At 39.7% G+C, this 14703-nt stretch overlaps 2 protein-coding genes and 1 non-coding gene across 3 annotated transcripts; 1 reads left to right on the top strand and 2 right to left on the bottom strand.

The window, feature by feature from the left end:
* Positions 1 to 63: 63 nt before the first annotated feature.
* On the top strand, positions 64 to 4430 carry LOC116248048 (prefoldin subunit 5). Its single transcript, XM_031620618.2, has 4 exons — positions 64 to 1010; positions 1134 to 1237; positions 2369 to 2446; positions 4105 to 4430. Exons 1-4 carry the CDS (start codon positions 806 to 808, stop codon positions 4186 to 4188), a joined length of 471 nt encoding a protein of 156 aa, XP_031476478.1. The 5' UTR covers positions 64 to 805; the 3' UTR covers positions 4189 to 4430.
* TRNAT-UGU (transfer RNA threonine (anticodon UGU)) lies at positions 523 to 594 on the bottom strand. Its single transcript has one exon. It is a non-coding gene; the product is annotated as a tRNA-Thr (tRNA).
* Positions 4431 to 6953: 2523 nt separating the features above from the next.
* LOC116249154 (sugar transport protein MST6-like) lies at positions 6954 to 9834 on the bottom strand. Its single transcript, XM_031622328.2, has 4 exons — positions 9493 to 9834; positions 8730 to 9049; positions 7855 to 8484; positions 6954 to 7694 (listed from the first exon to the last, which is right to left on the bottom strand). Exons 1-4 carry the CDS (start codon positions 9623 to 9625, stop codon positions 7236 to 7238), a joined length of 1542 nt encoding a protein of 513 aa, XP_031478188.1. The 5' UTR covers positions 9626 to 9834; the 3' UTR covers positions 6954 to 7235.
* Between the last annotated feature and the right edge of the window lie 4869 nt (positions 9835 to 14703).

Raw genomic sequence — 14703 nt, forward strand, 5'->3', positions numbered from 1 at the left:
TTTGTAATAAGGGGTTGGTGGTCTCCTGTGTTTAGCTCTCTTGCAAACAAGAACTTTGATAGTACAAGGGGCCATACTTTTTTTGTAGGGGAGTCGGCCGCTCTTTTCTCCATTGCTGTCATTATAGTTAGAAGGAGCAAAGATTGCTCGCGGTCTCCTCCCCTTAGCGGCTAGCTAAGGGCTACCGCATTCACATGTTCTCTTGTGGCGTGCCACCTGTTGACAACTCGAAACTGAACCCTCCTTAGGCAAGGTGAAAACTTGTTGGGTATTTCACTAATCCAGATTATGCATCTACAACTTTTGCTTCTGTGAAATGCAGCAGTCATTAGAATTGAAATTCAATATGGCCGTCCTCCTCAATAAGGCAGGAACAAACTTATTGTGCATACTTTCATTCATGCACCTGTAAGTTTCGATTAAAGAGAGGGAGTCATGAGAACTGAAATATGACTACCCATGTCATCGTCTTTTTCTACCTGAGGCTTCTCTAGTGGCGAAAGGAAAGCAGGAAGGTAGTGATGCGTCCATGCAGGATCGAACTACAGACCTTCAGTTTACAAGACTGACGCTCTACCACTGAGCTATGGAGGCTTTATAGTTTTTAAACGGCCCTCCAGCTTACAAAGGATTTCACACGTTTTCACTCGGGTGGGTTTAGATATAAGGTCCAATCAACCCGGATTCCGTATTCCCCGTCTGGTTCCTGGTGGGTTTGGATCTACGGTCCAATCACACCAGGCATTTTCCCTCTCTCTCGATCACACTCGCAGTCTGAGCGGAAAGGGGAGTCGTCGTCGAATCAATGTCGTCATCGTCGTCGTGGAAGGAGAAGGCGATGGCCGTCCCTAACCTGCAATCTCTAACCCTAGACCAGCTCAAGATGGTCAAGGAGCAGGCGGACGTCGAGCTTTCCCTCCTCCAAGACTCCCTCACCAACATCAGAACCGCTGCCTCCCGTCTCGAGTCTGCCGCCAACGCCCTCCGGGATCTCTCGCTTCACCCTCCTGGTGAGGATTACCCCATCACCATTTTCGTTTAAATGGCCTTTTTACTTTTTGACTTCGGATCTCCGGCTTCTCGATTATGTATTGTTCCGGCAATGATCCCGGCCTCCCAATGTTGATTCTCAGGGAAGAAGCTGCTGGTTCCTCTCACGGCGTCTCTGTACGTTCCGGGAACGCTTGACGATGCTGATAGAGTCCTTGTCGATGTCGGTACTGGATACTTCATCGAGGTCTCTCTTTGTTCTTCCGCTTCTTATCGATTTCTCTTTTCTTATGATTTTCGGAGTTTACGGCTTTTGTTTTACTTGCTTCATTTACTTCTTAATCTTTCTCAGAATATGCGTTTTCTTCATGTTCCTTGGGATCTCCTCATTGTATACCTTCGCTGTTTTCATGGTGCACGTGGTCTTTTGTATTTCTCACTACGCCAAACCCCCAATCCGTCAGCCTTGTGTGTCAATCGCTTCCCTTATTCTTCTTTAATTGGTCACGTTGACTGTGTTTCTGGTATCTGAAAAATGGAACATTGTTTTGGTTTAGTTTCCTTAAAGCTATCCGTTCAGAAGTTTTATCAGGATATGGATAGCAGTATGCCGCATGATTTTAGAAGTGCAGGAATCTACATGTGAAAATTGGCGAGTGGCGACAGCTTTAAAGTACTGATTGTTGGTTACTGAACGAGGAATCCATGGAAGGGATTTTGGTTTGTCATGGCCTCCTACTGAAGACTCTAAATACTTGCTTAGATGTTTTAGTATCATTGCTCATCTTGCATTCCACAATATACAAGGGTGACTGAGTTATCAAATTTTCCACCATCTAAGTGGGAAACCCTTCAAAAACTGGTGAATGCTTGAAGGAGAAGTTCACATGCATAATGATATAGAAGTGAGTATATCCAATATCCATGAATTCCATCGTCTTCTAGGGCTGAATCAAGAGAACTTATGGGAAGTCACAAAAAAGCTTCAACATGTACATCTGTGCAATACTGGTCTCACACTCTAAGTCACAGAGCCAGTAATGCTAAGGTGGTCTTTTACTTTTGTTAACAAATTTAGCAGCTTCTTTACAGGGCAAAAAACAAAAAAGAAATAAATAAATCGGATTAGCAGGGTCCATATGCAAGTACCTTTCATTATTTGGAAAACGAGCTGACATGGTTCTGGATTGTCCATCTTTTGGATATCTATATTAACCCCACTTCTTGGTTCAAAATGGTGAATGTTCAGTGTTGGTTGCATGTTAAGTTTGATGACGTTTGACAAAATTGTTTTGTATTCTCCTAGTTTTCTTTGCTTCTTTCTCTGGAGGCTGGTGCCATATGATTGATGTAGTAAGTATATGTTTGATTTGGTTAGAAAACAATGGCTGAGGGGAAAGATTATTGCGATCGCAAGATCAACATGCTGCGGGTTAACTATGATGAACTAGTTGAGGTATGCGCTTTGCAAGCTTTAAGTGCTTAATTCATTTCAAATTTTATGACATTGTGGTTTTTATGGAAGTGATCCATGCAGCAAAATTCTTCTGCAGAAGTGTTTCTTTTCTTGAGCAAAAAACTGGTTCAAAAACCTTCAATCTTGCCATACCTTAGTGCTACATTGACCATATCTTCTTATTCTAAATGTTCTTTTCCTCTGTACGTTCAGATAAGAAGTGTACATTTTAAGAAATAGTGGGAGCTAATAGCGAAGGCCATTTTTAGTTTCTGTAGAAATATCTTTTCTACTTCTGTTTGTTTCCTGTGTTGCATTATAAATCATCTATTGATACTTTCATTTGATTCCCTTTTTACACATGAGGCTCTCTTCCTTCCTTGAGCAAATAAAAAGAAGAAGATCTCCATCCATTTGTTGCGTTTGTTTGGTGATTAACATTTTTATGGTCCGGCCTAGTGCATTTCATGTTTTCTGGTTTTATTGGGCTACTTTCTTTCCCTGATTTATAATACTGGTGCAAGCCTTGCACCAAGCACCAAGCACCAATCCAGTTTTATATACTTTTCCTGTTTGGAATTAAGCTATTGAATCCTGCCTCGTTTTTTGAGTTGGCCAATTCAAGCTTAATTCCCAGTTTCTGCTGGAGGTGATCCAGGGTAGATGTAGCCGGTCCTGTTTCATCCCTAGTGATGCCCGGCTTTTTTCAGTTTCCAGATTTAATTTACCAATGGTTACAAACTGGCTGTGTGTAACTGTGAACAAGAAGCATAACATTTTCCTTGTATTGCAAAAGAAAGAGTTGTATGTCTTTCTTAATTTGACAAATGAATGGATTATCCCACAATTTGGGATCATCATTCCATGTTCCCTGCTTTAGGTAAGATTACAAATGTTATTTCTTAGATGCAACAAACTAATACTCGACATAATCACAATACCTTTCCTGGAACTATGACATGGTGTTTTTGGAGCGTACGTTCTAAGGGCTCTATGTTCTTACCAAATGCCTTTAAGGGTGCCAAACCGATGTGCCAATGTTGAGTGCATAGAATAGTCCGAATCCAAGTGCTATTTTCTGCTTATGGTGGCCTTTTTACACGATGTGGTGAAGTTTCAGAACTCCTAGTGCGACCATATGAACAGAATTTATCTACTTCAATCTGATATCTGTGACTCATATTAAGACATATAGCATGTTTTCTTCATAGATATGATTGAAGATTTGTACAATAGATAATTTTTGTATCTAGTCTTTTTTTTTGGGGGGGGGTGAGGTGTGTGGAGGAAAGGTGGTCATCTTAGTGGTCAGGAACGGAGCCTGGATTTTTTCTCGGAGCCTGGATTTTTTCTCTTGGGGGCACTATATCTTTCAGAGCTTTTAGCTGTCAAATTACAATTTTTTAAAATGTTAACCAGTAAAGTTTTATTTTTACAATCTCTTTGTGTGTGTGTGTGTGTGTGTGTGTGTGTAAACAACTCCAAAGTGTGGCATCCGACAATGAAGCCATAGACCTTCTATAAATGGAAAATTAGTTGCGACTTGCGATTGATTTGTTGATGTTTGAAGAAGGATTTTATTATCTAGATGTAATGGTTGTATCCTTAAAACTATTATAAGCCTTTTAGCTGATTTTTGCCCTTAACCATCTTTTCAGGTAGCATCCAAGAAGAAGACCATGGCTGATGAAGCAGGAGCACTTTTGCAGGCAAAGCTAAAACAGGCTGCTTCATCTTCATGACAAGAGGGACAAAGCATGTTTATGGTTTCCTTTCCTGGTCCCTTCTTATCTTCTTTATTGCTAAGTTGCTCATAGCTGGAGCTCGGGTTTTTGGTTTTTCTTTGTATTTTTGGTTAGGCAGAAGTACAAACTCTTTCTTACACTTGACAAGTAAAATTTATTGGTGCGGTCTGTTGAGCTTTACAACATCGAGTTTCAACACAAGTAAATCTCATGCTTGCCAAAACTTTTGCTGCTTGGAAGCGCTTTTTCTTTGATTTGTGGTGATTTTTTTATGATATTTGATCGGGGAACTTTAGTTGCTGGTACCCATAGCGAGGGGACTGTACTGTAAGAGAAAGAGTGAGCTGGTAACAAACAGCAATTTCTGTCTACAGTAGCGATGACGCGACATACATATATCTTACGTGATTACCTTTTCCTTGGGCGCTCTTACTTTCTTGTTTCTCTTTAGACTGCTGTTGTTGGAAATATGCAAGTTGTCTTGATGCCTTAACGGCCTAGCTATCATTCTTTGCAAACTTCATCTTTAAAGCTTTAAATCATATCCAGTGACTTGCTCATCTTATGGGTGGCATGTTGAGCTTCAATCGAAGTGAATTTCCATGAGTCCTGAGATCCTTTCTCTAGATGACGTGCTTTGTTAAACTTGCCGCGGGAATTAGGCCACAGGTATGAGCTGCTCCCAAGTAAAGGTTGAAGCGCTTACAAACAAGCCTCTATTATGCTCGACGTTGCTGGTGGAGCTGGAAAGCTGTTGGTCTGAGGACATTTGCAAGCTCCAACAACGCCGTACCGGTGGCTACTGACTCAATGTTAGGAATTTACCTGACCAAGAATAAATCCAAGCTAATTTAACCATGTTAAGAAGGTTGGAGCTGTCAACCTGATACAATGGCAAAAAAGAACTTTGCTTCAGATTTCATTTTGAGATATCACATTACTGGACGTGTTCGAGTAGTATGCCTCAAATCCCATCCCTTCTCCTTTCTCTACCAGTTAATGTTGTTTGCAGCCCATTCTATCTGTTGGAATACTTGAATTTGGGTTTGATTTAGTATTAAGACCCTTTTAGGATGTCATGAAGTATTGGGATTTCCTTCGGATGTCATTTACTGTTGGGATTAGGTCTCTGAGATCTCATAATCTCAAATTGTTTTACTTTTACTTGAATTTGGCCATGTTTTGATTGGAATATATAATAAATGTGACATGAACTAATGCTCCTGATCTGCAGGAGCTTCGAGAAGATGCCAAAATTTGCAATTTTAAAGGCATTTGTTAGTTTTATCAATAATACATATTGAGAGCATACTTGCATTTGACGAATGACAATTGGGTGCTTGTAAATAATCTTTTCTTAATTCCCAACAAGCTCATCCATCATGCATACCAACAACAAGCTTACATCTCAAGTTCTGTGTTTTTCTTTTTTGATTCATCCACCGTGTAATTGAATAAATCCATCTTTTGTTACTTAAATCATGTTAGCAGGAGTGACCGAATGAGCATTGTTTCATTTTAAAAACGTATATATAATTTCATGTCATTCTTCTTTGTTTTCCCCAACTTTTTCAGGGGCGGTAGATTGAAATTGGATCTTTTGGTCGTTTTAGTTCTAAAAGCCAAGATGTCCACGTTAGAGAACATACTAATAAACGCACTGTCGTATCGACTGGACGAGCCCGTTGGCAGTGAGTTGTCTTCACCCGATTGGCGTTTCACCTTAAGAAGAGTCGCCCACCGCGTGACTATCTGCTTCCTATTCTGTTTGCCCTCTTAAATTCCAACAAACCGTAGAATTGGCATCTTGCATGCTTGAGCAATGCAAATGGAGGAGATCTGCAACTCTTCCTTTTTCTGAATGAAAAAGAACAAACTTATCCGCAATCTCATTTCAAAGCTGAGAGATTGATAACTTAATATACATAAGATTTAGGACGCGATACAGTAAAAATACGCAAGCATTTAATCTCCAAATCCTGATACTCATACTCCACAGACCAGAAGAAAAAATAGAAATTTTAGTATTCAATCAAAAGCCAACTCGTTATTGAAGAAATTTAACCAGAAAAAGTATCCGCAGTTCTCAAAAGAGTTCTAATGACAGAAAAGGAGAGAACTGCAAGTTCATATCCAAGAAAAAAAGGGTGAGCCGCGAGGCCCTTGGAGGGGACTGCATGTCTCGTCTTCCTCAAGCCAGAGACCGGCCGGAGTTGGAGTCCTGGCCGGAGCTAGAGGGAGGGACGAGAGGGGTGAACTTTGCTCTTGGGTGCTGCATTCATCTCTGAGGCACGGCAAGATTTCATTAGCCTCAGAGCCAAACTTCAGCCCCGACCACCATCAAAATCCCAAAACCAAAAAAAAGCAACGACGAAGGAAGAAAAAGAAGAGAAGAAAAAACAGCAAAACGAAACCCTAAGAGCCCATACACTCAAACGAGATCTCCTCGGCCTGAAACTTTCTCCCCAAATTCCAAGTGAACAACGAGGACGACCCAGAAAAGCTGCAACCCTTAAACCTAGAAGCGGTATAAATAGAGGAGGGAGCGGGTCCCATTCTCGCCCTCGAAGAATTTGGACCGTCGGATTTGGATGCAAAATCCACAAAATGAGATGTACTCCGGTCGGTTGAGAGTTCAAGTGCTATACTGCGTGTGGCCATTGTGGGTGATATATTATATATATATATATATATATATATACGTAAAATTTGAGTTAGTGGGTATATAGTGAGAAAATGAATCCCTTCCTTTCTTTTTCCAACACAAACATGCTTCAATACAAAAGGACACCCCAATGAATAGTGTTAGTTTGTGCTTTTTTTTTGCGTTTTTATCCGAAGAAGGATTCACATCACGCGCTCATGCATCACACTTGGCTCTTTTTTTCTCCAATAGAATATTTTTCATGATGTTCTTATTCCATTCTTCACAATTTTGAAGGCAACCAACCATTTACATATAGATCATTAAACCACCCGATAAAAGATGAATTGTTAAGACACCGTGATCTTCGTCGCCATCGTCTTCCTTGTGCACCTGAGGATCAGCTTTGTGCAGGTTTGGGTTTTGATTGAGCACGATCGTCTTCCTGGGGAATGATCTTTCCCCAGAACCAGTGCTTCCTCCATATTAGTTCCATCTCTTCGATCGGCACGTTCTTGGTCTCCGGCAGGAAGAAGAAGATGAAGATGGTCATGAGGAGCACCCAGCCGGCGAAGAAGAAGAAGAGTCCGAACTTGAGGTGGCAGAGCATGGACAGGAAGACCTGGGCTATGACGAAGGTGAAAAGAAGGTTCACCGCCACATTGATGCACTGGCCTGCGGACCGAACCTCCAATGGGAATATCTCGCTGGGAACCAGCCATCCGAGAGGGCCCCATGACCAGGCGAAGGCGGCAACGTAGGCACAGATCAAGAAGAGCACGAAGTTTGCCGAGCCCTTTGTTATTGTCCCGGTGCCGGACGTGCCGAATGTCTTGCCGATGACGACGCCGACCAGAAGCTGCATAATCATCCACAGCGTGCACCCAAGTTAGCAAAGAGATGCTTAGAAGCTTTTCGAAACTCGATCTTAATGGTACCCAAAAATTCAAAAAAACTGGTTTGAGTACAAAACGAAGCTTTTTGATTTTGAAATATCATCCACAAGTGTCGTGTTTCACCTGGCTGATGAACATTTGGACGCCGCCCTCGAGGAACAAGGCCCTGCGGCCGAACTTGTCGACGGTGCCGATCGAGACGAAGGTGGCGAGCACATTAACGAGGCCAGAGATCACGGCGGACATAAGCGAGGCTTCGTCTCCAAATCCAAGTGTCTTGAAGAGCACAGGAGCGTAGAACATGATGATGTTGATGCCGGTGAACTGCTGGAACATGGGAATGGCTATGGCCATCACAAGCTGAGGCCTGTACTTCTTCTGAAGGATGTTGGCCCATGGGTGCGCCACCTGCTTGGATGCCTCGCTGGCGTCGATTATGTCCTGCAACTCTTCTTCTACTTCGCTAGTTCCTCTGATCTTCTGGATTATAGCCTTTGCCTTCTCTACTTGTCCGCGTTCAATGAGGGAGTTGGGCGTTTCGGGGAGGAAGACGGCTCCAGCAAGCATGATGATTGCTGGTACTGCTGCTAGTGCAAGGGAAATTCTCCAACCATAGTCGCCATTGATTTTGCTGGTGCCATAGTTCACTAGGTTGGCGGCAAAGATGCCAATGGTGATGGCTAACTGGAAGCACATGTTCAGCGCTCCTCTGATCTTGGCAGGGGCCATTTCAGAGAGATACACCGGAACAGACTGCAAAAACACAGGTGGTAAGTTCTTCCGCTTGAAATTTCCATGTATCTCAAGTTAGAGAGAAGGAGGTCTGACTTGAGATCCATAGATTTCATAATGCGATACTTGCATCTTTTGATTCCAAATGATTTGAAATCATATGATCTAAAATCCTACAATCTCCCTCGAGAGTCTAAGATTGATCAGGTGATCAATGAGGATTTTGGTGATCGTTTTTCCCCCAAAAAAAAAACGAAATCTCCTACCTGATTAGCGAAGCCAACACCAACGCCCAAAAGCACGCGACCTACGATGAGCATGGTTACGTCCTTGGCAGCTCCATTGACGGCCGAACCGATAAGAAATGTGACACCACCGAAGAGCATTGATGGGAGTCGACCATAGAGACGAGTCATTGAGGAGGCAAAGAAAGATGCCAGCAGACCAGCTACGTACAGGGATGACGTGAACATGGTTAGCAGTTCGCTGTCGAATTTGCAGTACTGGTTCTCATGGGCCTGGAGCTGCTTGGCATAGACTTGCGGGAAGAATTGCTTCAAGAACGCGTCCATGGAAGTAACTCCCCCTGCATCACACACCATGAATCCCCACTTTCATTATTACTCTATATCCCTCTCCTCCTCCCTCACATGACTGGTGGAGACTAAGTTTTCCGAATTGTTTCCATGTTTTCCCATCCCATTTGCCTAGAAAACAAAAGGGAATCCATTTCCCGCAATTTTCAGGAAGTCTTTTCTTTGGTAAAACAGGAAATTCTTTCGTCATGTCTGAAAGGAGGCAGAACAATGCTAGGCTGCACCAGCCAGCTTCAGTGTCTTTTCTAAATCCATATTTTCTTTGTTTCCAGGAAAGAAAGAGAACGAAAACTCAATTAACATCATCATTTTGACAAGTAAACCGGCTAAAACAAACAGCCCTGCTTGGAAAAAGAATCCAAGAAGCATGAACAAATAAGCAAACAAACAAAACGAAGACGGAGAAAAAAACAAAATCCTGGTGCTTCCTCACCTGAGACTCCAATATCATATCCAAAGATAAGCCCACCAAATGCAGCCACAATGCAAGTGATGACCACAAAGCCGGTGACCTTCCCTGCATAGTGTTTCACTTCCCCTGTTGGTGCAAACGATCCTCCTGCCATTTTCTCAACCTTGTGCTTTTTCTTTTCCCCTCTCTCTAGAGATCTCTCCTTTTTTTTTCTTTTTTTTTTTCTTTTTCTTCTTCTTTTTTTTCTGTTTTTTTTTTGGATTTTTCAGGTGACTTGGTGTAAGACCCTAGTCTGGGATTTCGCCCTTCCTAGCTTTTTACACTTCCGCCCACTGCTTTCCACCTCCCGCCGTTACTCCACCCAAACCCTGATCTTTCCCCTGGCCTTCACCCCCCTTATATAGGCGAGGCCCAACCCTCCTCCTTTCAAAATTACCTCGTCCACGAACAACCTTCTAATTTTTAACTGTTCAACGCCATTATGGGAGGAAGTTAGCTCTTCTTTTTAGCCCCAAGAAACGGGGTTGGTTCTTTACTGGGTTTAGGATGAAGGCTGACTTGGTCCTAAGCATCTGAACTTTTGGATCACAGTTTTTATCCGGGTGTGGATTATGTTGGTTTTCTTGGGGATAAGTTCTCTTGATTTAGGTCCATGTTTGAACCATATGATCTGTTTTGGGGTTGCTTGTGAGCTGTGTCCGTTTGGTTGTAGTAATACCTTAACTATATATATATGTCAATATATCCTATTTGAAAAAAAATATTCGATTAAAAAATTTGATCGGATTTGGATTTAATAAATGGCATTCAATCGGATTCAGATATACATAAATATCTATCAGATGCAGATTCGGATTGGATTTATTTTTAAACAAATATCTTGTATTTAATGCTACTAAATTTTGAAAATTAGCAAAATTGGGCTCAAAATTCGGATTCCGATATAAATATAAAAACCGGATTTGGATATGACTTTTCTTTATTTTAATTTGAATCCGAATATGTGAATATCTGAAAAAACGGATATGATTAAGGATATATCCAATTCAAATCCGATCAGTTCATCCTTAACCTAACTGTTTGGTGGGTTGTGATCTGGTGTTGGTTTTTTGTTTTTCCTGGATAACTGGATAAGGGTTCAGATCCAATGATAAACTTGTGGATCTTCTATTGATTTGGAATTGGCCTAACCCGAAGACCAACTGGGTCTGGAGGTGTACAACGAGTCAAGCTAACTTGAACTCGACTTGTACCCACTCGGTTAAGCTCAACAAACGAGCCAAGTTCAAGTTTAGCTGAAAACTTGAGCTTATAAACAAGTTGAATTCGAGTTACATTGAAAATAAATAGTTGGTAAACAAGCTTAACTTGAGCTGTAGTGATTTACATTATGGTTGTTTTAAAACTAGACTGGGTCAACGACTCAACTCACTAACCCAATGAGTCGGTCGCCTGCTGATCCGAGTCCAAGTCACGGTTTTGCCAACTATGCTTATAGGTGAATGGTTTGCTTGCACATTGAACTGTTAGTTGAAGGAAGTCAAAGGAACAAGAGGCCTCATAATATGTAAAGGGCTAATCTGTGGTGACTGGTGAGGTCATGAAAATCCAGTCCATTGCTTTTCTAAAATGAGAAGGATCAAAACCAAACTCAATTTCAATCTTTTTTTTTTTTCATTGAAGAGGAATAGATTTTGACAGTCATAATCCCCCTCCCTCTCTCTCTCATAAAAATGAAAACCTTTTGATGTTTGTGAGAAAATTTTTTCTTTCAAGTGTAAATCCGGCTATTTTATCTTTGAAAAAAATAGGAGAGGATGAGAAAGCTGAAAATTAAAATCTATTTTTACCCACACACTACACACACACACACACACACACACACATATATATATATATATATATATATATATATATATATATATATATATATATATATATATATATATATATATATATATATATATATATATATATATATATATATATATATATATATATATATATATATATATATATCGTGTAACATATTTGATGAGAATCATCTAATTATTGAATTCAAAGAGACTAGATGATAGAGATTAAATTGCAATTATAAAACCAGCTTGTTCTCTCAAGAGTCCAAAATGGCCTTCAAAGGAAGAGAGACATAGACCTTTAAAAAAAAAAGGAGTTTCTTAAACGAAACTTTTTGTATCTTTTGATGGGTAACTTGGGCCCTTGAAAAGACATTATTTCTATATTTTTCAACTTAATTTTCACCATATGATTTCTTTGAAATCAATGGCCTAGATGATTCCGTCAAGGTCTGGCATACACACGATCCAATGGGAATCCTCCACAGTCTGATCATGAACAAGCTAGGGGGTCCGAAATTGTTTGAAGAAAAGAAGCGTTCTAACTTTTGATGGCAGTATGTTGTAGGCTACTTTTATATATATATATATATATATATATATATATATATATATAATTTCATTTGTCAGCTTATTAGACGGAAGTTTCAGCCTTGTTCTTCTTATGACGCTACGATACCCCTATCCCTATTCAACAATATATTTTCTACGCTAGTTTTTCTTTAATCAGGGATGGAAGTTTACTCTTAGCAAGCGCTTTGCAAGGCGCAATCCCTGTCATATAATACAGACATGCATCGGGCTAAAGTATTTGGATGGCTAAAGAAATCCACATCATGAGAGAGCGAGATGTTAACAACCCAACACCGGCCAAAAGGCCATCCATTATCTCAGCTTATGAAGTCATCGGCTGCATCGTCATCAACGATGACAACCTTTCGATTAAGTGTGAACACGAGTCCAGTCGAGCCTGAGTTCAGCCAGCTAGAGCTTCACTCAACTAATGAAACCTCGAGTTCGAGCTTGAGAATAGCTCGACAGAAGCAGCTCGAGCTCGAGCTCGAGCTCGACTCGATTAAGGCTCGACAAGCTCGTTTGAATATATGGATTGTTACTTTGCCGAGCTCGACTCTATTAAGGCTCAACAAACTTGAATGGGCTTTTATAAAAACTTGCATAATTAATTAACATCAATATACTGGTTTTTAAATTAAAAAACAAGTCGGATATTTAAAAAATCCTAAATGCCCTCATTGTTTACAATTTTTTATTGCATTATTCTGTTATTTGTAATTTATTATGGAAAAAATAAGGCATATTTTTTTAAATGTTTGACTTCGCCTGATTTCTTCACGAGTATAACGTCCAATGTTTAATTATTTCAAAGCAATAATGCTTCTTTTCTGCTATCTTAAACCTTCATTTGCTTGCGAGCTCTAAATGACGTTTCTCTTTCAAAGGTGTGCAGATTTTTTAATGATAAAAATTTTATAAAACGAAAACAATTTGGTGAGCACCGGTCGCCAATTAGCAACATGAAAAAATTCCAATGTTTTATGAATTCGTTCTAATATTCCAAAATGAAACACTAATTCAGTGTTTCTATTGTCAAATGTCATCTAAAGTTTTGTTTTGAGAAATATATTGTAATTATGTCTAGTGTGTTTTGACAGATTTCAAAAGAACATTTATAACCAGATCTTTTTAAGAAATAACAGATGACATGTCTTTTTTTTTGTTTTTACTAAATGCCCTCTACTTTCACTGGTGGAGCTATGAGGGGCACTTGAGTCATCAGCCGGCCCGGGGTTTGGTGTGCGCACTTTATGTTTTTGAGTCTCTTCAATTGATTTTTTGATGGGCTGAGCAGTGGCCCACACCAACAAACATGTATCTCCACCGCTGCAGCTTGTGACAGTTGTTTGAAACACAAATTACTATCATTCTATTTTCAACCAAAATAGGTATTCTTCAGTGAAATGCAAAGCCACAAAAAATGAGAAAATAAAATTACTATATATTAATAAAAATATTTTTTAATACAATTTGTGCAATACCTAATGCATGATGAACTTCTTTATCTTAAAAGTCTTGATAATAGTCTTGATAATGATAATGACTTATTACCGTACAATATATATTTCCTTGAAACCACTATTTTCGATTGTCAACTTGTTTATATATATATATATATATATATATATATATATATATATATATATATATATATATATATATATATATAATTTCATTTGTCAGCTTATTGGATGGAAGTTTCGGCATTGTTCTTCTTATGACACTACGATACCCTATCCCTATTCAAGAATATATTTTCTACGCTAGTTTTTCTTTAATCAGGGATGGAAGTTTACTCTTAGCGAGCGCTTTGCAAGGCCCAATCCATGTCACATAATGGAGACATGCATCTACATCATGAGAGAGCGAGATGTTAACAACCCCAACACCGGCCAAAAGGCCATTCATTCTCTCACCTTATGAGGTCATGGGTTGCATCGGCATCAACGATGACAACTGTTTATCTTTCGATTAAGAGTGAACACGAGCCCAGTCGAGCCTGAGTTCAACCAACTAGAGCTCAACTCGACTAATGAAACCTCGAGTTCGAGCTCAAGAATAGCTCGACAGAAGCAGCTCGAGCTCGACTCGATTAAGGCTCGACAAGCTACATGTGATGTTTTTTAGATATTATGACGGTCTCATAATTCAATATAGGGAAATGTTTTTATCAAGATCAAATTAAACCACTAACCACCAAACGTTTCAATTTCCGTTAAGTTCATGGACTACAAATGTTGGCAAGCATGACATTCTAGTTGACGGGCGTACCATACAGTGGCGAAGCCACATTAGTTGTCTACTCCAACCTTTTTCATATATATATATATATATATATATACCTTAGGCCTAAAGGACTCCGTCGTGAGAAAAGAGGGTGGGCTTTAACCACTATTCTTCTAACACTTTTCTGGTCAGATGTAGCCATTTTTCATATATCGCAAACTGGCATCATTTAATTGGACTACCCACTGAAACATAGTAATTGAATTGTAAATTTTAGGGACGTTAATGAACCTTGCTTGGATCAGATATTCTAAGACATGGAAAAAATTTAACAGTAATTGGATCATATTATAACTTAATAAATGACATTTAAACATGCCGAAATTCCGTTTTAAATAAATATCTAACTGGATTCATATTCATATCCCCATTCAATTTCAATAAATATCATGTATCCAACATCCATAGAAGTTTGTCCTTAACATATCGTTAAGCTCAATTATGTATGTAAAAGTCCTATTTAGATACAGATGTCAAAATAAAAGTCAGATTTACGAATTTAGAAATCAAAGTG

This window comes from Nymphaea colorata, chromosome 2, assembly GCF_008831285.2.
Source record: "Nymphaea colorata isolate Beijing-Zhang1983 chromosome 2, ASM883128v2, whole genome shotgun sequence".
In the NCBI taxonomy this organism is placed as follows: domain Eukaryota; kingdom Viridiplantae; phylum Streptophyta; class Magnoliopsida; order Nymphaeales; family Nymphaeaceae; genus Nymphaea; species Nymphaea colorata.